This window comes from Bos javanicus, chromosome 19, assembly GCF_032452875.1.
Source record: "Bos javanicus breed banteng chromosome 19, ARS-OSU_banteng_1.0, whole genome shotgun sequence".
Classification (NCBI taxonomy): Eukaryota; Metazoa; Chordata; class Mammalia; order Artiodactyla; family Bovidae; genus Bos; species Bos javanicus.
In genome coordinates, this window is record NC_083886.1 from 26,757,889 (window position 1) to 26,773,624 (window position 15,736).

At 51.3% G+C, this 15,736-nt stretch overlaps 1 protein-coding gene across 2 annotated transcripts in view; it reads left to right on the forward strand.

Annotated features, from left to right (window-relative positions):
• The window catches only part of PITPNM3 (PITPNM family member 3), a 97,167-nt gene that overhangs the window by 55,163 nt on the left and 26,268 nt on the right, over window positions 1–15,736 (forward strand). For both annotated transcript variants that reach the window (XM_061390793.1, XM_061390794.1), the window contains 2 exons: window positions 14,427–14,503; window positions 15,057–15,292. In XM_061390793.1, the coding sequence (XP_061246777.1) occupies window positions 14,427–14,503; window positions 15,057–15,292 (313 nt within the window). The remainder of the gene's footprint in view (window positions 1–14,426; window positions 14,504–15,056; window positions 15,293–15,736) is intronic.

Genomic DNA, 15,736 nt, shown 5'->3' on the forward strand with positions numbered 1-15,736 from the left:
TTTTTTATACCATGGTTATAGATTTTAGTCAGAATGATATTGCTGAAGGTTGTCATCCACGTCTGCTCCTAAAGCATATTCTTGTTTAGTAAAGAATAACTATAGATGCATGGAAGAATTTCAGAGCTGAAATGGTCATTGAGGGCGGTAATTCCCAAGCACAAACCCAACATTTTTGACAATGAGACAAAACGACAGTCTGTAATGTGTTTTATTGTGATGTTGAACCCATTCAGTTGCGAGAACAGGATTTTTATTCCATAATTTTGTCCTGTCTACACATTATGGCATTCAAATACCTTTTCTTTTATGAAATAATGGTGGTAGTTGTTGGTGATTTGCAGCAAAATAAATGTCTGTGACCCTGAATAAAAACAGAATAATGGCAATGCCTGACATTTATAATGCGCCCTATCATTTATGCTATACTTCTGTGTATATTATCTTATTTAATTTTTACATTTGGTTTTTCAAAACGTCACTAAAAACAAGGTGGGAGGTGGTGCAAATTGCCCTGACTGAGGAGTCAGAAAATCCTGGGACTCGTGCGTCTGAGCTTTAAAGGTATCAGACCTGGGTCTGAAGCCCAGTTGCTTCATTTGCTCTCTGTGCTGCTTTGGGCAAGTTACCTAACATTTCTGGGCCTCGGTTTACTCCATTGTGGAAAGGTGGTCATAACGTCTGCTTTACTTCTAGAGTCACCGCGGGCATAGCGGTCATGTACGTGGGTGTCAGGGTCTGCACCCCACACGTAGGAAGCGTTTCCTGGTTCTCACTAATTATGGGCTTTTGGATGTGGTTACTACACCTGGTGCAGGTGTAGGAGCCGCATCTTAGCATCTCTTGGAGTGCGGTCTCTTCCGTGCTCTACTGGTTCCGTGGCCGGCTCCACGTCACTCTCACAGTCTGAGTGCCCAGGGAGCCCTCCTGAGCTGGCCATAGAGACTGGGAGGAGTTTGGGGATGGGCCTGCTCTGTTCCCCATCCCTTCTCCAGTTGAAGCCACCATCGTCTTCTCTCCTGGACAAATCCAGCCCCCCATGCTGGCCTGCCTGCCTCTGGTCTCGCCCACTTTGATTCTTCCTACAGAGTGTCAGAGAGACCTTCACAGGTGGCAGACTTGTCCTCATACCCTGATGCCCTTTCGTGATTCCTCTCCAGTAAAGGATGAGACTTTCCTCGGCATGACCTAGCTGCCCACCTTTCCCACATTGCTTTCCCCTTCCTTTCCACACTGACTTCTAAAAGGAGCTCCATGCACCGTTTTCTCTTAAGCTAGATGAAAAGCTGGAGCAGTGCATCCAGCCCCCTGGAGGGGATGGTAGCAGATGCTAGCAAGAGATGCTAGGAAGGACTTGGGCTTCCAGAGTGATTCCCTCAGGACCCAGTCCTCTTGGCCTCTGCCCTCTACTCCATTCACAGCTGTTTGGATCAGGGAATGGGTCTACCCATTTCCTGCCGGAACCTACTGTCACCACAGGGGAGGCTGGGGGCACAGCCATTGGTTTGGTGGGTGTAGTAACTCTCCTTCCCTTGCCCACCAGGTCCCATTCCAGGGAGGAGCGTGACTCCCAGGAGACCCATGGCTGCGTCACTCTCTCCATCCCCCCTCCCTTGCCCTCCCAGCAGCTTCCCAAGGCACTGGGCACTCTACATGGATCTTCACGAACACCTGGATGCTGGGAAGGGCTGCAGTCATCACAACTGTGTCACACTGAGAAGATGAATGCATGCATGCTAAGTCCCTTTAGCCGTGTCCAACTCTTTGTGACCCTATGAACTGTAGCCTGCCAGGCTCAGGGGTACACAACCTTCCACCGAAGGTTCTCAAACCCAGATCTCTTCACTCCTTTGTCTCCAGAGCTTAGTCTCATGTCTGGTCTGAGCTCCCATTTTCCCCCTTTCTGGTCACCCCAGGTACTGGGAGAAGTGCCCACTGTCCCCTGTGTCACACAGGTACCCTCTCCAAGAGCCAGCTCCACGAACACCCCCCCAAAACCGTGCAGTCCAGGATGTGCACAGAAAAGTGCAGGTCAGAGGGACTTCCTCTCTCCATCTGCACCTGTTGGGGGTGGGAGGAGGGGGCAGGCAGACAGGAGGACTTCCTACTGTGCCCTTGGAGTTGGACCCAGTCTGTGTGGAATACAGTGTGACCTGCTCATGTGACCTGCACTTGTGGTCCTCAAATGGCTTTCCCAGGGCCAGTGTAGGGCAGCAGGCAGTGCCCAGGGCATGGGGTGGGTCTGTTCATGGCCATGCCTGCTTGTTAGAGCGAGGTGAGTAGTGGATCTCTGAACTCAGTGGACCCCAACAGTGGTCCATACTGAGTCCCAGTCCTGGTCCCAAACCATCCCTTGATCTTCATCCTGACCAAACCTCTACCCAAGGCACTGACAAAGTCCCAATGTCTCCCAGGCTGTGTCCTGGCTCCAGTCCCAGATTCTGGGCTGACCTGGACTTCTTGACCCCAGTAACTGTCAGAAGAGCCCATAGGTTATCCCAGAAAGGGAGAGGGGTAAGATGACCATGCTGTCATGGGGACGTGGCTTGACTTCACCTCCCACTGCCTGGGATCAGGGACTAAAGAAATAGCTCTGAACGTCCAGACCAGCCACCAAAGGGCTACCCATCCTGTGTACCCTCATCCCCTTGGCACCCCCAGGAGCCCCACATAGGTGTGGTGCGTGAAGCCCCCAGCCCATGGCTGGCCTCCCCACTGTCTGCCTGGTAACTGGTATCTTTTCCTGGCCTGTGTGGGCAGCTTGCTGAGCACAGCTGCAGACGGGCTATATTTAGCTGGCTTTAATGAGCTCAGGGTGGCAGACGTCCGCCTTGGGAGCACTTTTCTTGCGTGCGTGTGCGTAAGCCGATGCTTGGCACGGTCCATTCGTGTGTGTGTGTGCGCACGCGCGCACATGCAGGGAAGTGTGTGCCTGTGCATTTGTGAGTGTGCACCACTGTGTGTGTCAAAGCATCAATGCAGTCATTTACGCGAGTCTCTGTGTGCTGTGTCTGCTTCGCCTGGGACGTGTGCAGCTTCTGACACACAGAGGGGCACAAAACGGGAACAAATGATTAGTTCATTCATCTGCTTGTTTGAAAAATATTTAATGAGCCTCTTTTATATGCCAGGACCTTAATAGTCTCTGGGGATAAAATGGCACAAAAACAAACCCAGTTCCAGCCTTGAAGGACCTTATAGTCTGCTGGGTGTTGGAGGAGGGAAAGACAAGTGAAATAACCACAAAACGGAAAGTATAAGGATTAGTCCCAGTAAACAGAAAGCCATGGTGCTTTTGGGAAGAAGAGAGTGAGAAGGGAAGACCCCCTGGAGGAGGGAACACTGAGGTTTCTGTAGGGGCTATCTGGGCATAGAGGGTGAGAGGTCGAGTCCAGACACAGAGAACAGGATGTGCAAAGGCCCTGTGGCCAGAGGGGCAGGAGATGCTTGAAAACAGTCAAAAGGCTGCCGTGGTTGAGCTCAGAGAGGGTGAGACGAGTGGTGGAGAGGCAGGTGGAGATTGGGGCCTGCGGGAGGACCACACAGGCTGTGGTCAGGATAGGGGAAGCCGCGGAAGAGGACAGTGGGGGCTGACGTGACAAGATTTCTGTAGGGCAATTAGAGTCTAGTCATGATTCTGTTGGGGATTTCCAGCAGGAAAAGGAAGGCTCTCAAGCAGCGTGACTGGGGGAGAGTCTAGTGGGCGGGACTTCATTCCCTGGTTGAGGAAACCTACGGGCAGAGGACAATGCCCTGGGCCTCTCCCAGCCCTGAAGGTCACTGTATGGAGAGTCCTCACCCTGAACCCCGCAGAGCCTGGCCTTGAGGAGAGGGGCCGTGGAGGGTTGGCCTGTGCTGATCCGGTGGGAGGGAGCCTTACTGGGGAGTGGGGAGGGGGAAGCTGGAGGGGAACTTGGAGCCTGTACTGTAACGTCCACTGACTTACTTGTGAAAGAACCACCCCTTCCTTTATTTTGTTTTTGTAAAGCTGTTTCAGTATCGAGACAGGGATGTTTCTTTGTTTTTCTAGAGGCCACTTTGTAATTTTGACTCTGCAGACCCACCCAGCTGGACTGGTGAGACAGCCCCACTCTGGGATTCCAGGGGTTTCCCTTTTCCTCCTCTTCCTGCCTGGGTTCCAAGGCCCCCAGGGCTCTTCTCCACCACCACTGCGTGGGCACACACGTGTGTGCTGGGAGCTCTCTGTCCACACTCATGGGCTCTGTGGGGCTCCAAGCCCCAGCCCCCTCTGTTCTGGTCTGTGGCTCCTGGCTTAGGGGCCAGGCTGCTTGTGGCATAGGGCAGTCAGACCCCCCTCAGATCATCCTCTACCTTCCTGGACTTGCAACAGTCCCCTGAGTTGGGTGGGCACTCCTGCTAGGTCTGCCTTCTCCCTTAGGCCTGGGGCAGAGGGTGGCGATCTCTTTTTAGTCTCAAGGAACCTCTGTCTCCTCAAATCCCTTTCTTCTGAGAACAAAAGGGCTTTTGGAAATAAGATCCGGGAAGCTCTGCCACAAAGCTCCCCAGAGGCAAAGAAGCTGGAATGGGGAGGACATACAAATTGGTATCTCAGAAAAAAACAAAACCAAACAAAAAAACAACACCCTGCTCCGTGCCCTTTGAAAAAAATTTGTATTTTTAATATGTCTCTAGAGTAGATAGCACACGGACATGGTATAAAATAGAAAATTCTAAAGGAATGAAGGTAATGAGGGTGTCTCCCTTTTTCCAGAAGCCACAATTGTGACTAGGTTCTTCTAGAACATTCCAGAGATATTCTCTGCATACACGAGCATCTCCATGAATATTCATTTATATATATCTTTATATATACCCCACACAGATGGTAGCATCCGGTGCCTTCCAGTCTGCACTGTACTTTTCTCAGATGATAACGTATCGGGAGTATTTGACTATTGAATACATCGAGGGAGCATCCTTCTTTGCAAAGCGTGCATATTTCGCTGTGGCCTGCTTTATTGAACCAGGCCCCTGTTGGTGGGCACACAGGTTGCTTTCCTTCTTTCCTTTTTTCCTCTTCTTTTTTTTTTTTTTTGGCTGAGCTACATGGCTTGTGTGATCTTAGTTTCCCGATCAGGGATCAAACTCACGCCCCCTGCAGTGGAAGTGTGGAGCCCTAACCTACTGGACCATCAGGGAATTCCCACAGAGGTTGCTTTCTGTCTCTTGTCCATACCATAAGGGCTGTGATGATGGTTAGTGTTGTATCCACATTGTCCTGCACATGGACTTGGGATTGCTGGGTCAAGGGCATTCTGTGTCTGGAATGACCTTGCCACACTGACCTCCACGGAGGTTGATCTGGTTTTCGATTTCATCAGCAATGAATGAGGAGGGGCTGATTTACCACACCCTGGTGGGAGGCTGGGTGTTGATAACTGTTCAGCTGAGAAGTGAGAAAGAGGCATTTTAGAGCAATTTCTTTTCTTTTTAAATTAATTTTTACTGGAGTACAGTTGCTTTGCCACGTTGTGTTAGTTTCTGTTGTACAACAAAGTGAATCAGCTGTACGTACACATGTATCCCTTCTCTTTTGGATTTCCTTCCCATTTAGATCACTACAGAGAACTCAGTAGAGGTCCCTGAGCTATGCAGTTGGCTCTCATTAGTTATCTATTTTATACATAGACCAATAGTGTGTGGGGCTTCCCCCGTGGCTCAGTGGTAAAGAATCTGCCTGTAATGCAGGAGTCGCAAGGGATATGGTTTCAATCCCCTTGGAGGAGCACATGGCTACCCAGTGCAGTATTTTTGCCTGGAGAATCCCACAATCTCCAGAATCCTCCTGGAGAGGAGCCTGACGGGCTACAGTCCACAGCATCGCAAAGAGTCAGACACGACCGAAGTGACTGAACACGCATGCATGCACCAGACTGTGTATATGTCAATCCCAATCACATAACTCATCCCACCCCTTTCTTTCCCTCCTTGGTGTGCATATATTTGTTCTCTAATTCTGTGTCTCTGTTCTGTTTTGTAAATAATCTCATCTGCACCATTTCTCTAGACTCCACATATAGGCCTTAATGAATGATATTTGTTTTTCTCTTTCTGACTTCACTCTATATGAAGGGATTACCATGGGGGAGTGTGCTGTTGGGTTCCTTTGTGTGCTGACTTTCAAGCAGGGCCAGGGCTGGCTTGATGGGGGTCCCTTAGAGAGTAGGACCCCAAAGTTCAGGCAGCCTCGCTCCTCTGCCTCCCTCCCAGGGATTGCTCTGTAGGCCGGCTGTGGTGTGGAGGCATTTAAGCATTTTATTTATTTATATTATTTTTCATTGTGCTGGGTCTTCATTGCTGCATGTGAGCTTTCTCTAGTAGTGGTGAGCAAGGGCTCTTCTTTATTTATTTATTTGGCTGTTCCAGTTTTAGCTGTGGTATGTGGGATCTAGTCCCCTAACCAGGGATCAAACTCAGGCTTCCTGCATTGGGAGCATGGAGTCTTAGCAGCTGGGTCAGCAGGGAAGTCCTGGGGCTATTCTTCATTGCACTGTACAGGCATCTCATTATGATGGCTTCTCTTGTGCAGCATGGGCTCTGGAGCACTGGCTCAGTAATTGTGGCTTTCAGGCTTAATTGCTCAGCAGCATACGGAATCTTCCTGGATTGGGGATTGTACCTGTGTCCCCCTCTTTGGCAGGTGAATTCCTATCCACTGCACCAACCAGGGAAGTCCATGTGGAGGCACTTAAAAGACTGACAAGAACACTCCTTTCCTACCCGCACCATCGGGGGTGATGCTTCAGGAGGATGAAAGAGCCCTTGCTGGGTGACCTGAGTTCATATCCGTACCCTTTCACTTAACCTCTCCGAACCTCAGTTTTCTCATCTGTAAAATGGGCAGAACACCTCGGATGAATGTGAAGTGTGCCTGAATGAGGACTAGAAACTTAAGACACATTTGAGGAAGACTGTGTTTATTATAGGAGAGTCCCCAGGAGAGAAGATGCCAAGCCCTTCTAGCATTGCTGTGTAGTGGCAGGAAGGGTTCTTAGGTTGTATGTCTGAAACCTTCCCTGGGCTCGATTCAAGATAGCCACACTGGTTTCCCCCAGGGGAATGGCTCCTTGGAGCTATCCCCAAGCTCCCTTGTGGTGGCCAAAAGTGTGTTTTCAAGAGTTCGGATCTGGGACCTAGACCCTAGTGAGGGTCAGGCCTTAGTGGAGACCAGTATCCCTGGAGGTTTGGCCTCATTCTCCAGATGAATCCAGACTGACTTGATGGGCTTCTGACCCTGAAAGGGTTGAGGAGTCACAGGAGGGGCCCCGGCCTCTAGATCCCCCGCTCCTAGATGAACAGTTCTTGCCAGCACCCCTGCTGAGTGACCACTTACACCCTTACTTGTACAACATCCTGAAGGGCAGAGAGCATCCTGCCTTTGGGCCAGCATGGGTCACTCTTGAACTGTTAAACAGTCCTTAGTTGTGCTGATTTGGAACTCTCCAGAAACTATCCCCACTCCCATTCATCCCACACCTTTGCTTCCATGACCCAAACGCAGCTCAGCTGGGATTTGCAGGCTGCCACTGTGTCCTATGGAGCCTTCTTCCCCAGGCTGGGCTTCATTCCTTAACTTTCCTTCCCAGTTATTGGGTTCCAGACATGTCCTCAAAGTGGCCTGAGCTGCAGGGACAAAACAGGGATGACCCCTCCTCATTCCAAAGTCTCTAGTGTGTGCAGCCTCAGAGGCTGACTATCTTTAGGGGGTCCCATTACCCTGGCTCCAATTGTTTGCAGCCTTTGGTCACATGACTGGCCTTGGCCACATGACATCTTTGTCGTGTGACCTGACCTTGATCATGTGACCCTCAAGTACTAAGAGATCCTCATAGTCACCTGCTGTATGTCTGATTCATCTTGGTACTTTCAGCCCTGACACAGGTTTGGGCAATAACCAATGGAGGAGGAATTGGCAAGTCATGTCAAGTTGAATTTTTAACTCAAATGCAGGATGGTGACTCACTCATCGGGTTTCCCATTTGTTCTTTCCTTCCATAACATTTCTTTTCCTTTTTGCGTTCTCTCATTTGCTCTCGGCTCCCAGAGGGCAGAGCACTTCACTTTGTTTTGTCTGTAGTATTTGCATTTAGTAGAATCAGGAGTTGTATGATAGCGTGTTGAAAATGTTCTTATTGTAAATATGACACATACTTGTACTGCATCCATTCGATGTATTCATATAGTTTTAAATGAAAAGAAATGAGTTTGCTAGAGGAAAATTGGAAAACAGAGAAAAGTAGAAAGTTAAAAAAAATCACACATTGTCCCACCATCCAGAGAAAACCACTTATAAACACTCTGTGTTTTCTTCCGCTATCAGGCCTCTAACCCTTCATCCCACCCCTCCACCTAGATTGCTATTTTGCATAAAGCCCAGGAATGGGGCTCCAGGGAGGAGGGTGGCCTGAAGTCTGTCTGGTGAACAAGGTCGGTGGCTTTTTTAATTGTTCTCTGGAGCCCTCAGTGGTTGCCTAAGGCAAGGGTGAGGGGAGTAAGGAAGTGGGGCTCTGGGCCCCCCAACCTGCTTCAGCCAGAGCTGCCCACTTTCACATGTTCTACAAATTGGCCTCCTAAAGAAAATTGCGCTGGACAAAAGATTTCACTGTTTCAAAAAAGTTTTAAAACTAACCAACAAAGGCTCATTCTTTTCCCTGCTTCACACCATCCTATCCGTGTCCTGGCCCCATTCACAAACCCACACTCCTTGAGCTGCTTTGACAGCCGAAGGTTCTGACCTGGTTTGTCATCTGCCAGAGTCCCTCCTCCCCAAGATGTCCTAAGCCCTTGGTGCTTGCTCGGGTTCCCAGTCCAGTGACCCCACCCAACAAGCAATGAGATGGGGTTGGCCAGAGAGGTCCAAGTGAGCCTATCAGAGCTCTGGGGGCCATTGCTTCCTTTTCTAATGGCCCCCCAAACACTTGTTTTTTGTTTTTTTTTTTTTAATTTGCAATAGATCTTGTCTGGAATTTGACATGACACTCCCTAGGTGCAATCAACCACTTTGAAAATCCAGGTGACATCTGCCACCTGCCATGTTCTGGTTCCTCTTCCTTCCTCTAAGATCCCTCAAAGCAACTCACCCATCCTGCCTGCAGGTCTCATTAGGGTCCAAGGGTATTATTCTGCTGGGCATGGATGCTTGAGCTCACACAGCACGCTTGGACTCATGGAATCTCGGACTGCCTGACTCTTAAGAGGGAACACAGGGGACTTCCCTGGTGGTCCAGTGGTTAAGACTTCACCTTCCAATGCAGGTGGTGTGGGTTTGATCCTTGCTCGGGGATCCATGCCTCATACCCCAAAAACCAAAACATAAAACAGAAGCAATATTGTAACAGATTCAATAAAGACTTATTAAATGGTCCACATTAAAAAAAATAGAGGGAATATAGTCCTACCCTCTCATTTTGCAATGGTGGGGAGAGTGCTCAAGATCACCCTCTGACTAGGGCATACATTTCCCATCCTAGAACTCTATGTCCGTATCCTGTGTGTGTGCCCTTCTCCATGTGGGTCTCCCTGGGGAGGGGGTGGGTTGGGGCCATGGTCTGAACCTCCTGCTTGCTGCTGGATGAAGCTCTAGATATTCCCAGACATTTCTAGATCTAGCTCCAGTGTCCCGCTTCAGAATGGGACAGCCAAGCCACTGGGCTCATCCAGAAAAACATGTGTGTGTTTGCCCATGCGTGTGCTTCAACGTGCTCTAAAGGATTAGGTATTTTTGCAGACCTGTCTCAGAACGTGCCATGTGGTCTCAAGCTGTGTCTAGTTCTGTTCAGTTGACCCTGGGGGGTGACTTAAGAGAGAGACAGGGTGACTGTCAGGGCTGGTAGAAGGAGGGTAAAATTCAGTGGTCAGCTTTAGCCTGGGGGCACTGCCAGCATCTACTCCTTGTGGGTCCCCAGTCGCGGATGGCAAGAGAGATGGAAACGGAGTCTTCGGCCAACCCGAGTGACACTCTGCTTAGGGTGCCGAGTGTGTGGGTGACGACCTTGGCTTTTGTCTCGAGAGCAGTGCGGCACATTGGTAATTAGAAGGGATAATCACGATTTGTGCCTTTCCAAGGTTGTGATTAAGCAAAAATAGCCTCCATTCTTCAACTGGCAGGAGGAGCCATGGTGAGCTGGGTGGGCCACTGGTCCGGGTGCCAGTGCTGGCAAGGGTGCTGAGCACAGGCATGGCAGTATCTGGCTTGCCTCAGAGCTCATCACAAAACGTTGTCACAAAAACAGCTGTGGGCTCACCCCACCCCAAATCTGGGCACGGCAGGGACCCAGCCTGAGTAAGGCCTTGCAAACAGAAATGAACAGGAAGTGGGAAGAAACAGGCAGCCTGACAATGAAGTCCTGGGGCTCCTGGCATGTGGCTTCCCACCACCCAGGAACCCCTGCCGCCAGCTCTTGTCACCAGTGGCTCTGGGGCAGCCTTTAGGGGCAGAGTGATAAGGCCCAGGCCAGACTGCTCTAGAATTCCCAGAAGTTCCCTGATAGCACTCCTCTGGGGACTTCCAAGGAATGTACCTCCCAGTGGATGATGCTCCCTTGATCCTGATTTCTCCTAGGGGGCTGATAGCATAGAGATGTCTCCTAGGTCATGTGCACCCTGGGATCTTCACTTGCAATAAGTTTTCACAAAAATGCCATGACCACTGATAAGCCCTGCTCTCAAGTGGTCCATAGTCTGATGAGGAAATAGACAAGTAATCTCACAGCCACAAGCCAGGCCCCACCAGGCACACTGTGAGATAACCATCTCTGAGTAGATCTCAGAAAGCTTTCCAGAGGTGGTGACAATTGAGTGGGGTCTTGAAGGTTAGGTAGGAGTTTGCTGGTCTGCAGAGGAGGAAGGCCTTACCAGGCAGAGGGTTCAGGATGAGCAAACGCATGGAAGAGTGAGAGCTGTGTCTCTGAGTGATTCAGAGCCTGTGGCCTCACTCATTGTGGTAGGAATGTCTGGTTCTTAGAGGAGCAGAACCCTTGTGGGCAAGATACCAGCAGACGGGTACTAAACTGCCTTTCAGCTTGTCTATAGAGGTCTCTTCTAAGACTGGAGATGGGGAAACTTTGCTCCTGTTACCCAGCTCTCAAGGGGCCAGGATCCAGATCTGGCAGGCGAAGTCTACCCTCCTCCCCTCTCCTAGAGCAAAGCATCTCTGACTTTTGTGCATTAAAAGGAAGCAAGTCTGTGTCTTCAAACAGCTTGTGGGGGTCAGGCTCTTCCCCTCAGCTAGAGAAGGGTTGAGGGATGCTGAGGGCAACCCTGCTGGTCTCTTGTCTCCTCTGAGCCAGGAACTGCCTCAGCATTGTTTGCCTCCAGGACTCAGCATGGTTTGATACCCAGAGCATCATGTGGGCCCCAAGGGAGCTGACCACAGGAAGATCAAGGATGCAGGTGCTCTGAGTCTGTGTAATCAGCGAGGGTACAGGATGCGGTCCCCACCTAACACAGGGCATGGTGCCCAGGAGATGGCAGGACCCTCATGTCTTCCCTGCAACTTATTTATAGCCTCGCCATGGTAATTTGTGGCAATCACAGTATTTAATTCTGTAATCACACTGCAAGCAGGCATCCAGCCCAGTGAGGCTGGGGAGCCTGCCAGGTCTCAGGGAGGGACTTGGGGGCAGGGCAGGAGTGTGGAGGCGGTGATGTCCCCATCAGCTTCTAGCCCCATTGTGTCAGCCGTGGCCCTGACTCTGTGCCCCACCCACCCACCCCGATGCACCCTGGATCATAGTAATAATAATAATAAACAACTACTAACACTTACATAGCACTTACCATGTTCCAGGCCCTGTCCTAAGCACTTTTTATATATGGGTTCCTTTATCCTCATCATCCACTCTATAAGGTAGCTTCTATTATTATGCCCATATTCCAGATGAGGAAACTGAGGCACAGAACTCACAGCTGGTAAGAGCCTACATTTTGGGACTTCCCTTGGGGTCCAATGGTTAAGAATCCACCTTTCAATGAAGAGGACATGGGTTTAATTGCTGTTCATGGAACCCAGATCCTATGTACTGTGGGGCAACTTAGCCCGAGTGCCACAACTATTGAACCTGTGAGCTCTAGAGCCCATGTTTCATAAGCGAAGCCTGCGTGCTGCATCAAAGATCTGGTGCAGCCAAAAAAAAAAAAAAAGGGCCTACATTCATGTTCAGGCATTCTGGCTCCAAAGTCCACGGTCCCAGCTAGGTCTCTCCCAGCCCCAGAAGTGAGGGGTCTCCCAGGCTTCCCGCCCGTGACCTCAGCTCTGCCCAGCTCCTGGTTCCTCCTGGTCCACCTGCCCCAGAGCTGCACGCACGAGGATGCACACACTACGAAGCATGGTCGCTTCATCCTGGGGAAGTGACCGTCAGCGTCCCTTCTTGGGGTTTCCCCTTAGCAGACTGTTTCAAGTGCAGTGGGAAGAGGTCTTGGGGACTTCGGTCTTCAAGGTGTCACTTATCATTTTGTGCTTCTGTGTTTCTCTCCTGCGGAAAGGAGATTGTCATACTGCCTCATTGGGAAGTTCCTGTGGAGGTCAGGGGGATGGGAGGGGAACCACTTTGTCAGGCATCGTCTTCCACTAAGTGTGGGGCAGCTCGCTCAGTCTTATTAGTTGTGTGGTTTGGGGCAAGTGATCTTGGTTGTTGGAGCCTCAGTCTTCTCGTCTGTAAAATGGGGCTAATAAGAAAAGGACCACAGCTCAGAGGCTAACTGTGGGGGCTATATGAGATAGTACCTGTAAAGCTCATAATGCCTGGAACATAATAAGTGCTCAATAAGAATGTGCCCTTTACTGGTGTCTTTTATTATGATCTTGTCCTGAAGATGGGGTGCAGGCCTCTTTTAGCCAAGCCCAGGGCAAGGTCTACAGGATGTTAGAAATAAGGCAGAAGAGCCTGAGCCACTGAAGGAGCCTGAGTAAGTGCTGGGCAGAGTCCAGCCTCAAAACAAGTTTTTTTTCTTCCTCCTTCAAGGCAACCCCCTCCATCATCGGGGAAACGATTTCCTGTCTGTTTGGGCAGCAGCTCCAAGCTCATAAAGCAGTTACCCTTAGACCAGAGTTGTGTCCGTGAGGACACAGTATTTCAGAAATGCACTTCCCGGCTAAGCAAAGCTTCTCACTTGGAATTCTTTGCAGAAGTGCCCTCCCCTGGGGCCAGAAACGGCTGAGATGTTGTTGACTCAGAAACGTGTTGGCCAGGGCTCTCACCCACACCCACCAGAGGGTTGCCCACAAAGCCTCTGGGAAGGCCGCTCCCCAGACGTGACTCCTAGTGGGTGCTGCAGTCTCACAACAGGGGGTGGGGGCGGAGTGGGAAGGAGAGAGGGCCATCCTGTCTAGAACCCGCTGCTTTAGCGGTGAGTGAGTTCCCAGTCATTGGAGGCAAACAAGTGGCTCACAGTCCAACCATGTGGTTCAGCCACACAGAGGAAACAGTACCCTTCTTATGGGGAGAAAGGAGAGGCGGTGAGGATTTCTGCGTGGCTGGCATCACTGGGTGGGCCGTGAGGGGGCCATTGGATGTATTAAAGGCCTCTCTCCACCTGAGAGTCCAGTGCAGTGGCTTTCAGAAATGTGGGTGTTAGATCAGACAAACTGTTCTGTAAGGGGTCAGATAATCCTTTGTCAACTGTAAGGACTCTGTGATGACCAGTTGACTCTGCCACTGTGGCACAGGCAGCCACAGACAATACATAAATGAAAGAGCTGGCTGTGTCCCAATAAAACTTTATTTACAAAAACAGATGGTGGGCCAGATTTGGTCCACAGCTCTCGTGTACGTAGAGGAACAGGAGCTCAGGCAGGGCTGGATGCTCAGAAGTGCTTCCTAGGGGAGGGGGTGGCTGCTGAGAGAAGCAAGGAAAGAGTCTTGGCAGTGGTTGGCCCCGAAGCTCGTGGGTGACAGCTCATGTGGTCCTAGATGCTGGCTTTGCCTCTCGGAGGCTCCACCTCCCCGGGACCAGGGTCCCATCATTTAAGGCTTTGCAGTCACTTTGAGAGCTTCAACCAGATCTTTAAAAAGTATTTTATGCAGCATCTCTAGCTATTTTCAGAGAATGCTTGGTCCGAGTTTCCATCTGTATCTGGGAGTCACGAGATGACACTCATCCTGCTGCTGAAGTTACTGGGAGAGGAAGAAAGAGCAGGAGAGTTCCCTTCTGGGACACCCCTCCTGGCCTCAGGGACCTCATCATGTCTGGCCTCCCTGCCGGCCTCCCTTTCCCAAGGAGGAGAAAGGTTTTAGGTTGTGTTGATGTAGGAAGTTGGGGCTGGGTGGCGTGGCCCTCCCAAGCTCCAGATGCTATCGTTCCAGTTCTCCTGGGAGCCCAGGCCATGGGCCAGCCAGGGCCCAGGGAGTGTCCAGTCTCTGTGAGGGAGGCCTGAGATGCTGAGTCCTCCATTCCCCGCCCTACAGGAGAACTGTACCGGGTTTCCTTGAGAAGACAGAGGTTCCCAGCCCAAGGAAGCATCGAGATCCATGAAGACAATGAGGTGGGTTTCTGGGGATGTCTGGGCCGCCTCTGGGGTCAGAAAGCTAGGAAGAGTCGCTAGCCGGTAGACAGGCCAGCCAGTCTTCACCCAGCTCCTCACTGGCCTTTCTGTGTGACCTGGTGCTGGTCTCTGTCTCTCTCTGGGCTTCCCTGGTAAAGAAGCCACCTGCCAGTGCAGGAGACAGGGTTTCGATCTCAGGGTCGGGAAGATCCCCTGGAGAAGGAAATGGCAATCCATGCCAGTATTCTTGCCTGGAGAATCCCATGGACAGAGGAATCTGGCGGGCTACAAGTCGGATACACTTGAGCGACCAAACACACACTGTCCTTCTTTGGGCTTCCAGGACCCCGTACAAATAAGAAGAGCCTTTTGGGACTCATCCCACACTAACACAGAGGGGCTTGCCCTCCTGTCAGCCCATGCCCCTCACTCTGAACGCACAGAAGGTGCCATCAGAGTCCCCTGTGTGTGCGTGGTTCTCTGAGTGTCCCCTGCCTTCCCACCCCACCCCACTGCCTGTCTCTCTCTCTATCCTGATTGATGTCCCCCTCAGGAAGGCTGCCCGCAGCGCTCCTGCAAGACACACGTCCTCCTGCTGGTGCTGCACGGGGGGAATGTCCTGGACACGGGCTCGGGGGACCCATCCTGCAAGGTGGCCGACATCCACACCTTCAGCTCCGTGCTGGAGAAGGTCACGCGCGCCCACTTCCCCGCAGCCCTGGGCCACATCCTCGTCAAGTTCGTCCCCTGTCCCGCCATCTGCTCGGAGGCTTTCTCGCTTGTCTCCAAGTGAGTTCCTTTCTGCGTGTTTGGGCTGGCTGGGCCGGGTCGGGGGTGCCTAAGCAGAGGGGCTGCCCCTGCCACATGGGCAGGTGGGTGCCTGCCAAGGCCTCCCTGGGATGTCAGATCCTGACTGACCATGAGCATCACTGGAGGAAAATGATCAGCAAGAATCTAAAGGGATTAACATGCACCAAATTCTCTTCTGCCTGGGACTGGGTGGCGCTGGTGCCCCGCAGTACATAGCTCAGACTCCCTTGCTGTGCTCAGCAGGCCCTGGTCTTGTTGGCCCAGATAATGAAGCTGAGGCATTGAGAAGTTAAGCAGTTTCCTCCAGGGTTACGCAGGGACCCAGGAGTCAAAGCCAGGGAGCCCCACTCTTGATCTAAGTCAGAGCCAGTAGAGATCGAGGTGGCACATGGTATTGTGGACACTCAGAGAGAAGGCCAGGGA